This window comes from Rhinoderma darwinii, chromosome 1 (genome assembly GCF_050947455.1).
Source record: "Rhinoderma darwinii isolate aRhiDar2 chromosome 1, aRhiDar2.hap1, whole genome shotgun sequence".
Classification (NCBI taxonomy): Eukaryota; Metazoa; Chordata; class Amphibia; order Anura; family Rhinodermatidae; genus Rhinoderma; species Rhinoderma darwinii.
In genome coordinates this window covers 447,580,392-447,599,575 of record NC_134687.1, presented here as the reverse complement: position 1 = coordinate 447,599,575, position 19,184 = coordinate 447,580,392, and the positions used below count along the sequence as shown (strand labels likewise).

General features: G+C 40.9%; 1 protein-coding gene across 2 annotated transcripts in view; it reads right to left on the bottom strand.

Annotated features, from left to right (window-relative positions):
• Nucleotides 1-19,184, bottom strand: part of SFI1 (SFI1 centrin binding protein) — a 115,141-nt gene that overhangs the window by 89,895 nt on the left and 6,062 nt on the right. For both annotated transcript variants that reach the window (XM_075831546.1, XM_075831543.1), the window contains exons 3-13: nt 17,562-17,672; nt 13,749-13,843; nt 12,868-12,985; nt 12,671-12,773; nt 12,126-12,282; nt 11,559-11,720; nt 5,261-5,331; nt 5,079-5,171; nt 4,762-4,859; nt 4,472-4,538; nt 3,352-3,482 (exon numbers count right to left, since the gene is read on the bottom strand). In XM_075831546.1, coding sequence (XP_075687661.1) covers nt 3,352-3,482; nt 4,472-4,538; nt 4,762-4,859; nt 5,079-5,171; nt 5,261-5,331; nt 11,559-11,720; nt 12,126-12,282; nt 12,671-12,773; nt 12,868-12,985; nt 13,749-13,843; nt 17,562-17,672 — 1,206 coding nt within the window. The remainder of the gene's footprint in view (nt 1-3,351; nt 3,483-4,471; nt 4,539-4,761; nt 4,860-5,078; nt 5,172-5,260; nt 5,332-11,558; nt 11,721-12,125; nt 12,283-12,670; nt 12,774-12,867; nt 12,986-13,748; nt 13,844-17,561; nt 17,673-19,184) is intronic.

Here is a 19,184-nt window from a genome sequence, read left to right as displayed (position 1 = left end):
GCGATCATTCTGTACCTCTAGGCTCAGAGATTTAAATAAGGAGGCCACCACTCATATGTTAGATGAGGTCATTGGCCCAGTGGCTCTTCGGGCGACTATCGCGCGGTTGTATAGAGCACTCGGGGGATATTTTGCCCGCCCGCAACAACGGGTAATGTTCAAAGTCTGGGAACGGTGGACGCATGATCCGGCGTATAGGAGAGACCATATTGGGGGGATGGGAGACGGTACGGAAGGTGGTCATTAATGAGAGCTGGAGGGAAACCTATTTCAAATTAATGCATACGGCTATATATGGCTTCAATATTCTGCCTTCACAGTCCTTCCCCGATCGCACCACGAGTTGTCCCAAATGCAATACCCCCCTGACGAATTTGTGGCACGGAGTCTGGGGTTGTGCTCATACTAAACGGTACTGGATAATGATACATAACTATATTTCAGATTATTGGAAAGCAAACCTTCCAATGACGCCCCAAGCGCTGCTGTTCCATCAGGCGCGACCGCCAGAGGAAGAGGTTGCTGGAGGAACGAGATCCCCTCCCCCCCTGGTGCACACAATTTTGTTGGTGGCTTTCAGATGCCTTCTATGCAAATGGCTGGAAGCTGATACACCGGATATCGATATGATCGTGTCCCACTTGAAACAATTGTTAGCCCTTGAACGAGTGGAGGTAGAAAGAAGGAAAGAAACGGGAACCAAAAAGCTGTTTGCTAAATGGCAGCTATTTATAGAAACGCAATGCACAGCGAATGAGGTGGTAGAAATTGTTGCGCCGTTTAGACACACAGCATGGTATCATACACAGCTCCTGGCTGGCACTTTAGGAGGCTTACAACTACAGTCAGTCTAGTAGTAGATAGGGGATAGAGGGGGAGGAGCTACTCTTTTATAACCTAAGTCGTGACCAGGAATAGGGGAAGTCACGTTGATTGCTTAAACAAATGTAAAACGATATGCCATGCATGTATGTATGTATGTATGTACTTAATTTGCTTCTGTTATACTCGCAGTTGCGAGCTGTTCATTGACATCGCAAATTTTTCTTTTTGTGAAATGTTTGTACAAAATTTGAAAAAATGTTAAATAAAAATTGATGTTTAAAAAAAAAAAAAAAAAAAAAAAAAGGACTGTGAGAAACAAGATTCTGTGGTCTGATGAAACCAAGATTGACATTTTTGGCCTCAATTCTAAGTGTCATGTCTGGAGGAAACCAGGCTCTGCTCATCACCTTCCCAATACCATCCCTACAGTGAAGAATTGGGGTGGCAGCATCACGCTGTGGCAGCGATTTTCAGCGGTTGGGACAAGGAGACTGGTCAGGGTTGGGCGAAAGATGAATGGAGCAAAGTACAGGAGATATTCTTAATGAAAATCTGATACAGAGTGCTCTGGACCTCGGACTGGGCCGATGGTTCACCTTCTAACAAGACAATGACCCTAACCACATAGCCAAGACAACACAGGAGTGGCTTAGGGACAACTCTGTGAATGTCCTTGAGTGGCCCAGCCAGAGCCCTGACTTGAACTCAATCCAACATCTCTGGAGACCTGAAAATTACTTTCAATCAATGGTCCCCATCCAACCGGACAGAGCTTGAGAGAATCTGAAGAGAAATATGGCATAAAATCCCTAAATCCAGGTGTGCAAACCTTGTGGCATCATACCAAAGAAGATTGGAGGCTGTTATCGCTGCTAAAGGTGCTTCAACTAAGTACTGAGTACAGGGTCTGAATACTTATGTCAATGCAATATTTTAGTTTTTCATTTTCAATAAATTGGCAAAGATTATTAACATTCTGTTTTCATTTTGTAATTTTTGGGTATTAAGTGCAGAATGATGGGGGGGGGGGGGACTTGTGAAAAAAAATTGAAGGGGTCTTCAGACTTTCCAAATGCATTGTAGAGATGGATGGATGGATATTTACAGGGCGATTTAAAAAGGATGGTGCAAAATTATAGCTTCAGTATTCATATCTGAGAGAACATAAGCTTATTAACATGAAAATACACTATCTATACTAGTTATCTATACACTACAAATGTTCAAAGTGATTTCTATTGGTGGCATGGCAGGTGTCTAGGTGGTAGTCCAGTTCTGTCCAGACGCATGGCAGGATATCCTCGGATATGGACTCCACTGTTTCACTGATGCGTTATGCGTTGTCTCAGGTCATTCAGATCCTGTGGCTGGGGGGGGGATACACTGAGTTCTTGATGTAACGCAGAAAGAAATCGCAGGGTGTTACATCTGGCGATCGAGTTGGCCAGCGCAACACTGGTGAATTTATGTTTCTGGTGCGGTCGATCCAATGTTGGTAGAGTTTTATTCAGGTATCTGCGAACATCCAAATGGAAATGTGGAGGTGCACCATCCTGCTGATAGACTACATTTGGCAGATCTTCCTCTGTGTGTGGCATAAGCCATTCCTTTAACATGTCCAGGTAGGAGCAACCAGTGACCGTATCCTCAGCAAAAAAGAAGGGACCGTAGACTTCGCGCCTGCTCATTGAACAGAACACTTTTAATTTGGGTAAGTCCCGCATGTGCTCGATAAGGGCACATGATTTTTCTGAGCCCCAAATTCTAACGTTGTGGCGATGGACCTTCCCACTGAGGTGAAAGGTAGCCTCATCACTGAACACCACCCTGTCAGAAAATTTGTCATCTTCCAATCGGCTCTGGAAGTCAATGCAAAAGTTACAGCGTTTCGGTTTGTCGTCTAGTTTCAGCTCCTGAAGGAGATGTAATCTGTATGGCTTAGAACGCAGACGTTTTCTTAAGATACGGCATACCGTGGATTGTGGCACCTGTAGTTCTATACTAGTCAGCCTGGTCAACTTTCTAGGACTACGCTCGCACACAGCTCAAATCCTGTTCACTGTCTTTCCCGAAGACTTTGGGCGGCTCAGACTTTTCCCATGACAAACACCCAGTGGTTTCGAATTGCTTCCCCCATCGCGAAACGCAGTTTCTATGCGGAGCACATTTACCAAATTTATTCTGAAAGTTTCGCTGTACTGTCACGACAAACCCCACTCTTGCAAATTCCAACAAACAAAAAGCTTTTTCTTGCTTCAATGTCACCATCTTATGTCAGACTGTGTAAGCACATTACAAATTTGGCTCTTGAACATGAAAGCTGTGCTGTGATTGGTTTCTATGGGCAACTAAGCCAGTTTTGGTTTGATTTTCAATCACTGGCCATTTACCACTGATGTTACTTTAACTACAGGCCTTTACTTTTACACCATCCTTTTTGTATTACCCTGTATATATAAAATCAATGAAGTATATAAATAATAGATGAGAAATAAGTGGCCATATGAATAGATCCTCAAGTACAACCTGTCAAATTGTGTGGCTTGATCTTCCATTTCTCTGCACTTCTGTTTTATATAGGTTTGTTCCCTCCATATCTGGAAGCTTCGAGGCAAAAGGCAGTTAACATAATGGTTGTCTGCAGCTGCAAAGAACACCTGTAAGGATAATGAAAACATTATCCCCAAAAAATTGAAACACTAAGAAAGCAAATTCATTTAAAAAATAAATAAATAAAAAGAAGGGGTTGTCTGGGCACGGGGTGGTTTATCATACTGATGACCTATCCACAGGATAGGTCATCAGTATACGATCGGTGGAGGTCCGATACCAGGACCCCACACTGATCAGTTGCTCCAGCTACCATATGGGCACCGGATGTCAGTGCCGGACGATGGCTCTGGTCACAGTATGGCGACCGTGCTGCTGTACTGCTCCGATTCAAGTGAACAGCAGCAGCGTTGCAGTTCTGCAGCACCTGCTGCTATGCAGTGTACGGAGCGATCTGCTTCCGGCACAGAACACTGCATAGCATATGGTGCCCGGAGGCAGCTGATCGTTGCAGGGTCCCGGTGTCAGACCCCCACCGATCATATACTGATGACCTATCCTGTGGATAGGTCATCAGTATCAAAAACCATCCCGTGTTCGGACAACCCTTTTAATGTGTAATACAGAAGACAAAAAAAATTCTGTTATGTTTAACATTTGCACATATAATATTCCAGTTAGACTAAAACGCATAGGAGGCAGGCAGATGGTAAATCATATTTGAACTCCGTCTGGTCCTGCTCCAAACTGCTGTCTTTTGGGTCTGAGGTTCTCCAGTTTCTCAATGACCATTCTGCTTTCCCAGAATACCATTCCTTTAAATGTGCTTGCTAGGCATCATTGCCGACATCATTCTAGGCATTTATAAAACCTTCTTCCACTTTCTACTTCATCATTATGTCTTGGAAAGACCCCTTAACTTGGAACACTGGTTATAGTTGGTCAATAAATATGTCCCCTTTTATAAAATCGTATTCATAAACTGCAAATGCCCGCACAAATTTGGCCCCGATGGATTGCATTGGAAGATAAAGCTATAAAAGAAAACATTTTCACACACAAACTTAATCCAATAATGGAAACCGTCTACACGTACCTGTTTGATCTTACATTGCTGCTTGTATTCTATCCAGAAATGTAAATGTTTATGCAGCACCACTGACCTGAAACGGCAGAAACATATACTGTAGTCAGGGAGTATAAAAGGCATACAGTAAGGCATTGTGGAGGAAAACGGTTAAAACTGGAGCAAAGAAAAAGTGGAGGAGTTGCCTATACTAACCGATATGGCTCTTTGGAAAATTAAAGCAACAAACTGCCTGGATGCTACGTGAAACTCCTCCACTTTGACTTTACACTCATTGTTGTAAATCTCACTCTGGGTACCTGTAATGAGAATGTGCTGCCTTTGTAAGAGACCAAAGTCTGTTCTCCTCTTTCTGCTGCATGCGACATTGCCAAGCAGTCCAGAACCTCCGGAGCAACTACATAGAAGGAGCAGACATTTAGAGAACCTAAAACAGACGGTAAAGTGCGGTGTAGGGAATGTTTTTCACATAAACAGAAATACAGACAACTTTTATTACACTTTACAATTACTTTTTCACATGCAGTGTGTATTAGTAAAAGTAAAATTGCATATTTTGAAGTTGGTTGGATGGATTACAATCTTACAAGTCATTCAAAGTGATGTTTTTACTCACTGAAGAGCGGTACTGATGGACAGCCTGCAGTTTTTTTTCCTGCGTAGACAGTACAAGGCAAATATTCTTCTTAAGAGCATGACAACCAGACTTCTACAAAAAAAAAAACAGAAAACCTTACGCATTAGACTGGAATTGGACTTAAATGAATATGCACAAGACATCACAAGAGACAGTACTACCAGGAGGTGGAATCTGTAATGGTCCTGAGCCACTTTCAGTAAATTGGCTTCATTTGAGCAAAGCTGCATGTCTGTGACCAAGTTAAGGGAAATTTTGATGGAAACCAATGTCAAGATAATAAATATATAAAAAGGCAAACAGGATGGACTACTGCTAAAAATAATGATCAATGGGCAAACAATCCCAGAAGAAAATTGTTACTAATTAAAATCAATAGCATTAGAAGAGATTTTTTTTAAGCATTAAAATGAACCTTGTTAAACGTATGCTTCTAAATAAGGCAGACCTTACCTTGCTTAAAAAAATCTGTCTCCACTTTGCGGACTTGAGTCCACATGAAAAGGAAAAATCTGTAAAGGCTGGAAAACCTAGTATCTGCCCTGATTATTACAGAGATGGTACCACGGAGAAATGGAGCGATAACAGAAATTTGTTTTAACCCCTTCCCAATCCTGGACGTACTATTAGGTCATGGTAGCTGTACCGTTCACGCTCCATGACCTAATAGTACGTCACGGGAGTAACTGCCACTTCGTCCGTCATCCCGACACATACAGGAGCTGTCTCATACAGCAGTTGCCGCAGCTCCTAAAGCGGGGACCGATCGCTGTGTCCCCGCTGATTAACCCCTTAAAAGCCACGTTCAATAGCGATCGCGGCTTTTTAGGGGTTAAACCACCATCGACGGCCCGCTACCCGATAGCGGCCGGCGATGGTGGCTATGGCAACCGGACACCTAACAATGGTATCTGGCTATGCCATCTACGGAAGCCTAGTGGGTCCTGACAAAGCCAGGACCCGCTATGCTTGCGGTCAGTGAGTAGCTGACAGCTCTAATACACTGCACTACGCATGTAGTGCAGTGTATTAGAATAGCGATCAGGGCCTCCTGCCCTCAAGTCCCCTAGTGGGACAAAGTAAAAAAGTAAAAAAAAAAGCGGTGTAAAAATAAGAAAATAAGTTTTATAAAAGTAATAAAAGTAAAAATTCCCCTTTTTCCCTTATCAGTCCTTTATTATTAATAAAAATAAACTATAAATTATTGGTATCGCCGCGTCCGCAATGGCCTGAACTACAAAATTATTTAGTTATTTATCCCGAGCAGTGAACGCCATAAAAGAAAACAATAAACCATACCACAATTTTTTTGTCACTTCACCTCCCAAAAAATTGAATAAAAAGATCAAAAAGTCATGTACCTAAAAATGGTACCGATACGAAATACAGTTCAATACGCAGAAAACAAGTCCTCGCATGGCTTTCTTGATGGAAAAATAAAAATGATCTGGCTCTTAGAATATGGCAACACAAAGAGAAAATTATTTTCTACAAAAAGTATTTTATTGTGCAAATGCCATAAGACAAAAAAAATATAAAACATATATAAACATATGGTATCACCGTAATCGTATTGCCCCGCAGAATAAAGTGAATGTCATTTATAGCGCACGATGAACGATGTAGAAAAAAAAAATAGAATAGAACACAATAGTAGAATTGCTGTTTTTTGGTCACCACGCCACTTAAAGAGGCTCTGTCACCAGATTTTGCAACCCCTATCTCCTATTGCAGCAGATAGGCGCTGCAATGTAGATAAGAGTAACGTTTTTTGTTTTTTTTAAAACTAGCATTTTTGGCCAAGTTAGGACCATTTTTATATTTATGCAAATGAGGCTTTCTTAAAGAGGCTCTGTCACCACATTATAAGTGCCCTGTCTCCTATATAAGGAGATCGGCGCTGTAATGTAGGTGACAGTAATGCTTTTTATTTAAAAAAACGATCTTTTTTCACAGATCTTTTTTTTTAGGAGCGATTTTGGTTTATGCTAATGAGCTTTCTTAATGCCCAAGTGGGCGTACTTTTACTTTCGACCAAGTGGGCGTTGTACAGAGGAGTGCATGACGCTGACCAATCAGCATCATGCACTCCTCTCCATTCATTTACACTGCACTAGCGATTATAGTTATATCACTATGTGCAGCTACATACACAAGCCCTAACATTACTACAGTGTCCTGATAATGAATACACATGACCATCCAGCATGGACGTCATGTGTACTCAGAATCCTGACACTTCTGACTCTTTTTGTGAGATTCCGGCAAGTGAAACCAAATCTCGCGAGATTACGGATCTAAACGAGATTTGGTTTCACTTGCCGGAATCTCACAAAGAAAGAGTCAGAAGTGTCAGGATTCTGAGTACACATGACGTCCATGCTGGATGGTCATGTGTATTCATTATCAGGACACTGTAGTAATGTTAGGGCTTGTGTATGTAGCTGCACATAGTGATATAACTATAATCGCTAGTGCAGTGTAAATGAATGGAGAGGAGTGCATGATGCTGATTGGTCAGCGTCATGCACTCCTCTGTACAACGCCCACTTGGTCGAAAGTAAAAGTACGCCCACTTGGGCATTAAGAAAGCTCATTAGCATAAACCAAAATCGCTCCTAACGTTGTGAAAATAGATCGTTTTTTTAAATAAAAAGCATTACTGTCACCTACATTACAGCGCCCATCTCCTTATGTAGGAGACAGGGCACTTATAAAGGGGTGACAGAGTCTTTTTAAGTACAACTGGGCGTGTTTAAAGTTATGTACAAGTGGGCGTGTATTGTGTATGTACATCTGGGCGTTTTTACTTCTTTTACTAGCTGGGCGTTGTGACTAGGAGTGTATGATGCTGACGAATCAGCATCATCCACTTCTCTTTGTTAACACCCAGTTTCTGGCAGTGCACAGACACACAGCGTGTTCTCGAGAGCCTAAAAAAATAAATGAGGCAATACTTCGCTTCTTACAGAATACTGATAATGAGCTGTGCCCACCCCGAGATGACCCCAGTTTTGACCGTTCGTATAAACGGAGAGCCCTATTAGACCATTTCAGTGCCCGGCTTTCCCAAGCATACACCCCTGAGAAGTGCATTTCTATTGATGAGTCCTTGGTACATTTTAAAGGGAGGCTTCAATTCCGCCAGTACCTGCCGGGTAAGAGGGCAAGGTATGGTGTGAAGATGTATAAGCTGTACGAGAGTGCATCAGGGTATACATACAAATTTAGGATATATGAAGGGAAGGACAGCAGTATTCAGCCCCCAGAATGCCCCCGCTTACTGGGAGTTAATGCAAATATTGCGTGTGATTTGGTGCACCCACTGCTGTACCAGGGTTACCACCTCTACCTGGATAATTTTTATACCAGCATCCCACTCTTCAAGTGCCTCGCTTCCAGAAGTACTGTGGCATGCGGCACTGCTAGAAGAAATCTGAGAGGCCTCCCTAAGACTCTGCTTGGGCAAACACTCAGAAGGGGTGAGAGCAGGGCACAATCTTGCAGCAACATATTGTGTGTCAAGTACAAGACGAGATGCCACACCAGTACCCATGTACCTGTACGAGGTACCAGTACAGAGACCCCCAAACCAGACTGCATCATGGACTACAATAGGTACATGGGAGGGGTGGACTTGTCAGCTCAAGTCCTGAAGCCCTATAGCGCCATGCGGTGTGGTATAAGAAGCTGGCCGTGCACATCATACAGATACACATAGCGCTCCTTTCCTTCTGAGCCCTCCCATGGGCCCAAACGGCAGTTTATCACCACAAATGGGGTATTGCCGCACTCAGGACAAATTGGGAAACAAAATGGGGTATTTTATTCCCTGTGAAAATAAGAAATTTTTATCAAAAATGACATCTTATTGGAAAAAATATCATTTTTTTTAATTTCACAGCCCAATTCAAATACGTTCTGTGAAAAAACTGTGCGGTCAAAATGGTAACAACAACCATACATGAATTCCTTGAGGGGTGTAGTTTCCAAAATGGGGTAACTTTTGGGGGATTCCTACTGTTTTGGCACCTCAACACCTGCTGCCTAAAATATATTCTAATATAAAAGAGGCCCCAAAATGCACTAGGTGCTTCTTTGCTTCTGGGGCTTGTGTTTTAGTCCACGAGCGCACTAGAGCCACATGTGGGACATTTCTAAAACGGCAGAATCTGGACAATACATATTTAGTAGTGTTTCTCTGGTAAAATCTTCTGTGTTACAGAAAAAAACCGGAATAAAATTGAAATTCAGCAAGAAAAATTTAATTTACAAATTTCACCACCACTTTGCTTTAATTCCTGTGAAATTCCTAAAGGGTTAAAAAAAACTTTCTAAATGCTGTTTTGAATACTTTGAGGGGTCTAGTTTTTAAAATGGGGTGCTTTATGGGGGTTTCTAATACATAAGCCCCTCAAGCCCACTTCAGAACTGAACAAGTACCTTAAAAAAAAAAAAAAAGGCTTTTGAAATTTTCTTAAAAATATGAGAAATTTCTGTTTATGTTCTAAGCTTTGTAACATACAAGAAAAATAAAAGAATGTTCAAAAAACGATGCCAATCTAAAGTAGACATATGGGAAATGTGAGCTAGTAACTATTTTGGGTGGTATAAACATCTGTTTTACAAGCAGATGGATTTAAATTCAGAAAAATGCTATTTTTTCAACATTCTCTCTAAATTTTGCAATTTTTCACAAATAAACACTGAATATATCGAACGAATTTTACCTCTAACATAAAGCCCAATGTGTCACGAGAAAACATCTCAGATTCGCTTGGATATGTATAAGCATTCCGAAGTAAAGATTTCAGATGTCAGATTTAAAAAATGGGCTCTGAGCCTTAAAGAGGCCATGTCACCACATTATAAGTGGCCTATCTTCTACATAATGTGATCGGCGCTGTAATGTAGATTCCAGCAGTGTGTTTTTTATTTAGAAAAACTATCATTTTTGAGAGTTATGACCTATATTAGCTTTATGCTAATGAGTTTCTTAATGGACAACTGGGCTTGTTTAACTTTTTGACCAAGTGGGCTTTGTGGAGAGAAGTGTATGACGCTGACCAATCAGCATCATACACTTCTCTCCATTCATTTACTCTGCAGATAGAGATATAGCTACATCGCTATGTGCAGCCACATAAACACACTATAACGTTACTCAAGTGTCCTGATAGTGAATATACATTACCTCCAGCCAGGACGTGATGTCTATTCAGAATGCTGACATTTCAGCGTCTGAGTGATATTTACAGCAAGGCAAGCGTAATCTCGCGAGATTACGATGTAACCTGTCATTTTCGGCTGTTTTCCGGGCGTTTACGGCCCGAAAAACAGACGAAAATAGGCAGTGTGAACATACCCTTATAATACACTGCAATACTTCGGTATTGCAGTGTATTATTGCCGGTTAGTGTAAGGGCTTATTTAGACAAACGTGATATACGTCCGTGCAACACGCGTGGTTTTCACGCGCCTCGCAGGGACCTATGTTAGTCTATGGGGCCGTGCAGTCAGTCAGTGATTTTCACGCAGCGTATGTCCGCTGCGTGAAATGCAAGACATGTCCTAGATCTGTGCGTTGTTCGCGCATCACTCACCCATTGAAGTCAATGGGTGCGTGAAAATCACACGCACCACACGGAAGCACTTCCGTGTGATGCGCATTATTCGCGCAACAGCAGTAAAAACTATGATTGAAAACTAAAAAGCACCACATGCTTTTCTGTTTACAAACATACAGAGTGTCATAATGATGGCGGCTGCGCGAAAATCACACAGCCGCGTATCATATGGTGATGACACACGGAGCTGATAAGTGCCTTTTGCGCGCGCAAAACGCTGCGTTTTTTGCGCACGCAAAACGCACACGCTCGTGTAAATCCAGTCTAAAACTGACAGGCACCTGTTCGGCTATGCCGGAGGCATGACCTAACAGGCAATTACTAAACGCATACCTGGGGGCCTTAGTTAGGCCCCCAGGCTGCCATAGAACCCATCGGCACCCTGTGATGCACGCGGGGATGCCAGTGGGATGAGCGAGGGAGCCCCCTCCCTCTAAAATCACTCAGATGCGGCGCTCACTATTGAGCGCCGCATCTGAGGGGTTAAATATGATCGTAGACAACTGCTAGTGGTCTCCAATCGTTGCCCTGAAGCCCGAGGCTGTTAGTAACAGCCCGGGCTTCAGCAGCACCCCGCACGATGCGGGGAAAGTTCTTCTGAAGTGCCGACGTGGAAAGGCGTCGCTTCAGAAGAACTACCCTGAACGGCCGACATAAAAACACTATACGCCGGTCATTAAGGGGTTAAGGCACACAGTTCAATTGTTTATTTTTAAGTATGGACATTTCAAATGTGAAAAATAATTAAAAACTGTCACCTAATGCAACTGTACAAATACATTTTACAGCTTCTTTTACCACACTATCGCAGTAAAGCAAACAGAAAGGATACAGAGCCTCCATTGGTTAAACGCTCTTCGAAGGACACAGCGACGTGCCAAAGAATCACAACATTCCTGTTTTGCTTGCAATCCCCTGACTTTCTCCATTTTATGGGACCACAACGTGAAATATCTGTGAGTGAGCTGTTCACCATACAAGCGCAAGGCCAGTGCTGCAAAACAGGCATATATTTTACATAACTAGCATGATATATACAAGCACCTTAAAAAAACTATACATAAAAGTGAAAGTTGAACTGTAAGCTAAATTCAAGAAAATAAAAAAAATACACGACATCAAAAATCTTTTATGTGATACAAAGCAGCTCAATGCTTTTAGTTGGTACACAACAAAAAGTTTGTATCTAGCCCGTTGGCTCTGTTCACATTACGTTTTTGTCCGCCATTTAATGTATATGCCGGAAAAATCTGAGGCACAGTGGCATCAGTCACCAATAATCTAGAACTGTATCCATTTAACGGATACATCATGAACTCTCATGCCGCTTTTCATGATGGATCCATTAAACATTTTCAGGAGAAAGCCGTAACTAAACAGACAACAATGAATGGCCTACCATGATGCTGCTTCTTCTGCTGACGATAATGCAAGTAAAGCCACCACGCGCGTACTGCTGTCTGCAGCTTGTAGCGCTGGTAATGGTTATTTGCCCTCTGCTCTTTCACCTTCTCTTCTTCTATGATAAGATGTAATTCATTCCATTGAAGCCAAGCCTACAAGAGACACAGCAATGCCATGGCCACCATGGATATTAAAGGAAAAGTACAAGTTAAATATCCCAAAGTTTTGAGATAAGAAGGCAGAACATTAGTAAAAAGTGGGCCTGTAAGTACATTTTATTTTACAACACAGATAAAAAGTACACAGCAGACTATGCATTTCTCGGTGTACAGTCAAGAATTCACTTGGGAACATGTGGAAGAAATAAACCATTTGAATCGTGGATTGTGAAGGACACTTTTCCTGTTTTTCAACAACAGGACGTAGATTAGGTAGAAGAGTAAAAAAAAAGTTCACATCTGCAGTGGCACGTCACCTTCTTTTTGTAGATCACATTAAAAACATGTATTCCATATATGAAAACGGCACTGCCATACATACCCTCATCTGCAGACTCGTAGCCCAATGATTTAAAGCTAGTGTTTCCATTTTATGGATTACTTGCCTCTGTTGTATCCGTTGCACCCAAATGTGCCAAGTATTACTGAAACAGTATAGAAATATTTAAATTGGAAAACTTAATATACAGTTAAAAAAAAAAAAGTAGCATGTAAGATCCTTATTAAATATTCTCCTACCACATAAAGCTGTATTTTCTGAACTCCAGAGCTTCAGACAGCATGCGATTTTTTGTCCTGCAAATGTGAATATATATCTCCCAGTGATGCAATGCAAGGCATATGGTACGTTTCTGAGCTGTAAAGAAAATATATAAAACTAGAAACGTAAAACAAAAGAAAAAAAAAAAAATTTCTCCTTAAAGCATGATCAACAAATAGACAGAAGTAGTGGGTGGCGATGCCACTATAAACATTAAAAGAAAAATAAGAGGAACATAGTGTGATGTTAATCCGTATCCCACAAGAAGATCAGGTTTGATACAAAAATAAATACCAGAACTATGGTAATAAGAATTACAAGATCAGATCTCATCCTACAGCCTACTTAAGGGACCACAGTACAGGAGCTGCTGTGTTTGTTCCCATACAGCACATAAACCGTTCCCTATGAACGTACTTCTTATCCATGACCAAGTCCCATTGCATATATAATGGTAGTAAACATCAATAGTTACCAAACTAAGGAATCATTGCAAGATGTTATTTTTCCCTGATTTCCTTGAATGAATGTGTCTTTCTCGTTGGCCCTACTAATGGGGTTTTCTAAATCAAAGGGTTTGTCCAGGATTAGGAAAAATGGTGTACTATTTTTTTTCTTCCCCAGAAACAGCGGCACTTTCATCCAAGGGCTGCGTCTGGTATTGTAGCTCATTCTTATTAACCGGAATGGACAAAAATGGCGCTGTTTCAGGAAGCAGCCATTTCTCTTTTCTCATACAACTCCTTTAAGTTAGTCTGTTAGTTACTTAAATGATGAACAAAAATGACTTTTTCGGAGGGGGTGGGGGGGGTTTACGCCACTGCTGATCTAGTATGACAAGTATTTGTGAAATACTCACCAAACTGTTCGGCAATAAGGTACTTTTGTTTAGTTTGATTCTGTGTGGCCACAAAGCTCCTCCATGCCATGAAGCACATGGTGTACATAGCATACCTAGAGGATTGACAGCAAATAAATGACACTTTTATAGAGCCCCCGCAATGTTTTCATGAGGTTAAAACAAAAGGAAACATAGCAAAAGCAATTCAAATAAAGATTTATTTTTTTCAATAATACAAAAATATATATCATCAGTGTCGAGCAAAACCCATAGTTCTACAGTCTTAAGTAAAAATTGGCCGATGTTAGGAAAACATGCAACTGTCCACAGCTTTCCCTGTGATTTCAAGCAGCTGAACTTACCGGAAACAGCGGACTGCCAGTGCGGATTGCTGTAGAGAACTACGCAGTTGGATGTAGCGTTGTAAAACTCTAATCTCATGGACCAAGGCCGCAGGGAACGGCAGTGTTTGTTACAGTATGCCTATCCAAGGGACAGGACAGGTACACAGATCATTATGGACGGCTGTTTGTAAACAAACAATACGCCCTGTAAACAAGGTTCCGCAGTTCCACTGAAGGAGCAGATTTTTTTCTTTATACAGAATGCATTAGCGTTTTTAAGCACAACATTTGCTGTTATTCAAGCCATATTTATAAATATTGTGGATTTAAAGGTTGTAATTATATTGAAAATTCTTTTGTCTAAATGTCAAAGTGATTTATTCTGCTGTGTGTCCGCAATACACTATGTAACACATTGGCAGAGGAAAAGTATGAAGCATCTGTCTATTGTTAAAAACATCCCTCTTGGATTCACGGACCTTACACCTTTAATAACAAAGGATTTCTCTTTTCTGGCAAATATCCCAATGGAATTATCTGAACGATAAATAGGGCAAGCTACAAATAATTTTTTTTAAAAAAAAGATTGCTAAAACTATGATTTTTGTGCCTTGTCTGACAAGCGGTGTTGCCTATAGGGAAAGAGGCATGGATTAAATGTGCCACTTTAGACATTTTTGCTAAGTGGCACAAATGGAAAAATGTCTTATACAGTGTGAGCCACTGTGATGAAGTTGGCACATCTAATCTAGTTCTAATATGTCTAAATTTAAAATAGTATTCCACCTGTTTAACCACTTAGATGCCGCAGTCAATAGCAGCATATAAAGCTTTAGAAAGAGGGGGGCGGCCCCCTTCGACAGCCCCTAAAGCCCCCCCCCCCCTCCGCAACACGATCGCGGGGACAGGGCTTAATCGGAGGCTGTCAAAATCACAATATACTGCAATACATTAGAATTGCAGTATATAGTGCAAGCGATCCAACTGGTATAGTATATAGTGCAAGCAATCGATGGTTCAAGTCCCCCCAAGGGGGACTTTAAAAAAAATTACTTTTTATTTTTTTCATGTACAAACAAAACAATTAAAATGTTCAACCCCCCACCTCCCATTTTCCATCTTTTCTCCATAGTAATGTTAAAAAAAAAAAAATAATAATAATTTAAAAAAACCTGACATAACTTGTATCGCCGTGTCTATAAAAGTCCAAGCTATTACAATATAAATGTTATTTAACCGGAATGGTGAATGCTGAATTACAACAAAAAAAACAAAAAAAAACGCCAGAAGTGCTCCACCAAAACAAAAAATTTAATAAAAAGTAATCAAAAAGACAAATGGTAACAATAAAAACTACAGCTTGCCCCATAAAAATAAGCCCCCATACCTCTAAATCGTCAAAAATAGAATCGTTATGGCTCTCAAAATGTGGCGAGAAACGACTATTTATTTTTATTTTTTAACGTCGATTTTTCTTTAGAACAGTGGTAAAACAAAAAAAAAATTACATAAATTTGGTGTAACCGTATCAACCTGTAGAGTAAAGCTAATATGCCAGTTTTACCGCAAGATGAACGCCGTAAAAACGAAACAAAAACCAATGCCGGAATTACTGTTTTTTGCCTATTTCATCCCACAAAATCATTTTTTTTTTTAGTTTCCAAGTACATTATATCATAAATAAAATGGTACCATGAAAAACTACAACTTGTCCCGCAAAAAAACAAGCCCTCATACGGCTATATTGATGAAGAATGAAAAAAAAATTATGGCTTTTGGAAAGCAGGGAAGAAAAAAAATAAAATACAAAACACAAAAATTGGCCGTGTCGTTAAGGGGGTAAAGAGAACTTATTCACTTATTTTTCCTTCTTTCATTGTGCCCTACTTGCCTTCCTTCCCAGGATTCCCCCCTGCCATGCTCTGAGCTCCAGCTGGGCTTTACGCATTATACTAAAATAATTTCTTGTGTACTTGAACATTTATTGCTTACATTCATTTCCCAGGGAGAGCAATCTCTGTTATGTACTCTTTCTACATTGTACATCTCCCTGAACTTCGAATAAAAAGATTTAGAACAATAAATCTGCCCCCCCTTGAGTCATGCAACACAAGGAAGAAGATAAGAGTCACATGACTGCAGTAAAGGCAGTAGTTGCTATATTTAAAAAAAAAAAAAAAAAAAACGCGTAGCCCCAGCCTAAGAAGCCAGAACAACCTCTGTAGCAGACCAAGCTACTGTATTTTTTGGACTATAAGACACACCCATGTTTTAGACAACAGAAAAAAAATATCATATTTTACTTCTTTTACAAAGAAAAACTATTGGTTAAAAAAAATAATAATTTGTTCCATTTCACCACATTCGGAGAGGCATAACTTATATTTTTTTCATCGTTTGAGCGGTGTAAGGGCTTATTTTTTGCAGGACGAGCTGTAGTTTTTATTAGCACCATTTGTTTGGTACATACGATTTTTTTTATCACTTTTTATTTCATTCTTTTTAGCGCTATGGTGGCCAAAAGACAACGATTCTTGGGTTTTAAATGTATTACGCCGTTCACTGTGTGAGTCAAATAATGCTATATTGTAATAGTTTCGGACCAATTTTTTTATTATTATTGTGCTTGGGGGAAAAAATGTTTACACTCCTAAAAATGTATCTAACTTTTTTTTTTTTTTCACCTTTTATTAGTTTCCCTAGGAGACTTGAACTAGCGATCATTAGATTGCTGGTACAATACACTGTAATACATGGATGAGTTACGGAAACAGCGTAACTCGCTGAGCTACGCTGTTTCTGTAACACCCATTGTAGTAAATGGTAGTTATAGCATGCTACGCTGTTTCCGTAACTACTGTTCAGTTCTATGGGTATTACGGAGACAGCGTAGCGGAGCCGGGTAAGATAGAACTGGGTTTAGGGGGCCCCGTTCTAGAAATAGATGTGGGTTCCAGAGGTGGGACCCGCATCTGACACTTATGACATAACCTGTGGAGATGTCAAATGTCCTTCATGGGAAGACCCCTATAAATGCAGCGGTCGCTATTGACCGCGGCATTTAACTAGTTAAACGGCCAGGATCAGCTCCATAGCTGTTCCTGGCCGTTAGAGCAGCATGTCAGCTGTAAAACACAGCTGACATGTGCCGTGTATGGAGCGGGCTTGGCGCGAGAGCCCGCTCCAAACATCATCCCCTCCCCGCTCCATGATGTGCCGGCACATCACGGGTCGGGAAGGGGTTAAGTAAGAAGCGGTCAGGGGGCGTGGCGCTGCCGAGTCCCTTGACTACCGACAATAAGACGCAGGGACTTTTTAGCAAGATTTATTCTTGCTAAAAACTGCATCTTATAGTCCGAAAAATACGGTACTTGTAAAAACATGCTTTAGATGTAATTACCTTATTCTAAATTGTCAGCTTAGTATTGCACTTTAATTGGAATAACTAACATAGTACAGACGGAAAGGGTGACTACCTTCACCTTACCTGTAATGGCATTCAGCTCGGACAGTGAGCCTCCACTCCTTACACAACGTCCACCACTCCTCCTTCCACTGAGAAAAGCAGTAATGCAATAGGCGAAGGGAATAATGGTGTCTACAGAATATGAGGACATCAATATAAAAAACAAGGAAAAAAAACAAAACAGTATCATTTGATTTCATAATTAAACTAATGAAGAGGGAAATTAGATTTCAGCCACCTGTTATTCTATATATTACACTTTCAGGTTACAGAGGTTATAAGCCCCATATCAAGGTGGGGGCATATTACTCAAGGACAGACTACTCATGGGCAGACTGCTTAAAGGCAATTAATTTTTGGCCTGCAGAACAAGCCCTTACCGAAGCAGTCAGTCCCGCTGACCTGATGAATTCAGCTTTGACTGCAAGATACAACTCCTGTGTATCCAGGATACATAGAAGCTGTATTTCAAAAAGTAAATGTATTTGTTTTTTTAAACCCAATTCAAAACTTGTTCAAAATAGAAAACATTGATTGATGAAAAAATAAAAAAATGCCTTCAGAAAGGTTTACATAGCCTTTAAGGGCTGTTAAATAATTCTGCCAAAACAAAGAAAGGTTGGTTAGTGAGCCACACGTTGACCATGAGAAGACCCTAGAGAATTCTGAGCGGTGCAATCATGTATGTGTCCACTGGGATAGCGTTAATGATGTTAGGCACCTAATTGGGGTAAGGATTTGATGTAAAATACAGAGTGTAAGGCCTTGTTTACACGAGCGTGATATACGTGTGTGCGACGCGCGTCCTTTTCACGCGCGTCGTACGCACCTATATTAGGCTATGGGGGCATGCAGACAGTCCGTGAGTTTTGCTCAGCTTGAGTCCGCTGAAAAAAACTCGCGACATGTCCTATCTTAGTGCGCTGTTCGCGCATCACGCACCCATTGAAGTCAATGGGTGCGTGAAAACCACGCATGCCGTACGGAAGCACTTCAGTGCGAACTGCGTGATTCGCGCAACAGCTGTCAAACTGAATGTAAACAGAAAAGCACCACGTGCTTTTCTGTTTACAAACATCCAAACGGAGTGTCATAATGATGGCGGCTGCGAGAAAATCTCGCAGCCGCGCATCATACGCTGATGACACACGCAGCTGTTAAGTGCCTTTTGCGCACGAAAAACGCCGCGTTTTTTGCGTGCGCAAAACGCACACGCTCGTGTAAATGAGGCCTAAGGGTAAGTGCACACTAGGCATAAACACTGCGGATTTTCCGCAAAAGATTTCGGATACAGTAGCAGCAGAATGGATGAGATTTAAACATCTCACCCACACTATGTAAAAAATACGCTGAAAAAGAATTCAAATTGACCTGCGGTGCAGTTTTTTTTATCCGTAGTATGTAAATTTATGCTTTGGATTCACGGCTTTTCTGTTCCGGGTTTTCCCCATTGAATTCAATGAGAAAGTAAAACCCGTAACAAATAGCAACTCAGAGAAAAAAAAATATATTATAATAATAATATGTATATATGTATGTATATAGGGCGGATACGCTGTGTATTTTTACGCCCTCCCCCCGCCATTTCCACTAAAACATGCTGAAATTGTTAATGCCTTAGATCACTCATTAATAAACCTGAAG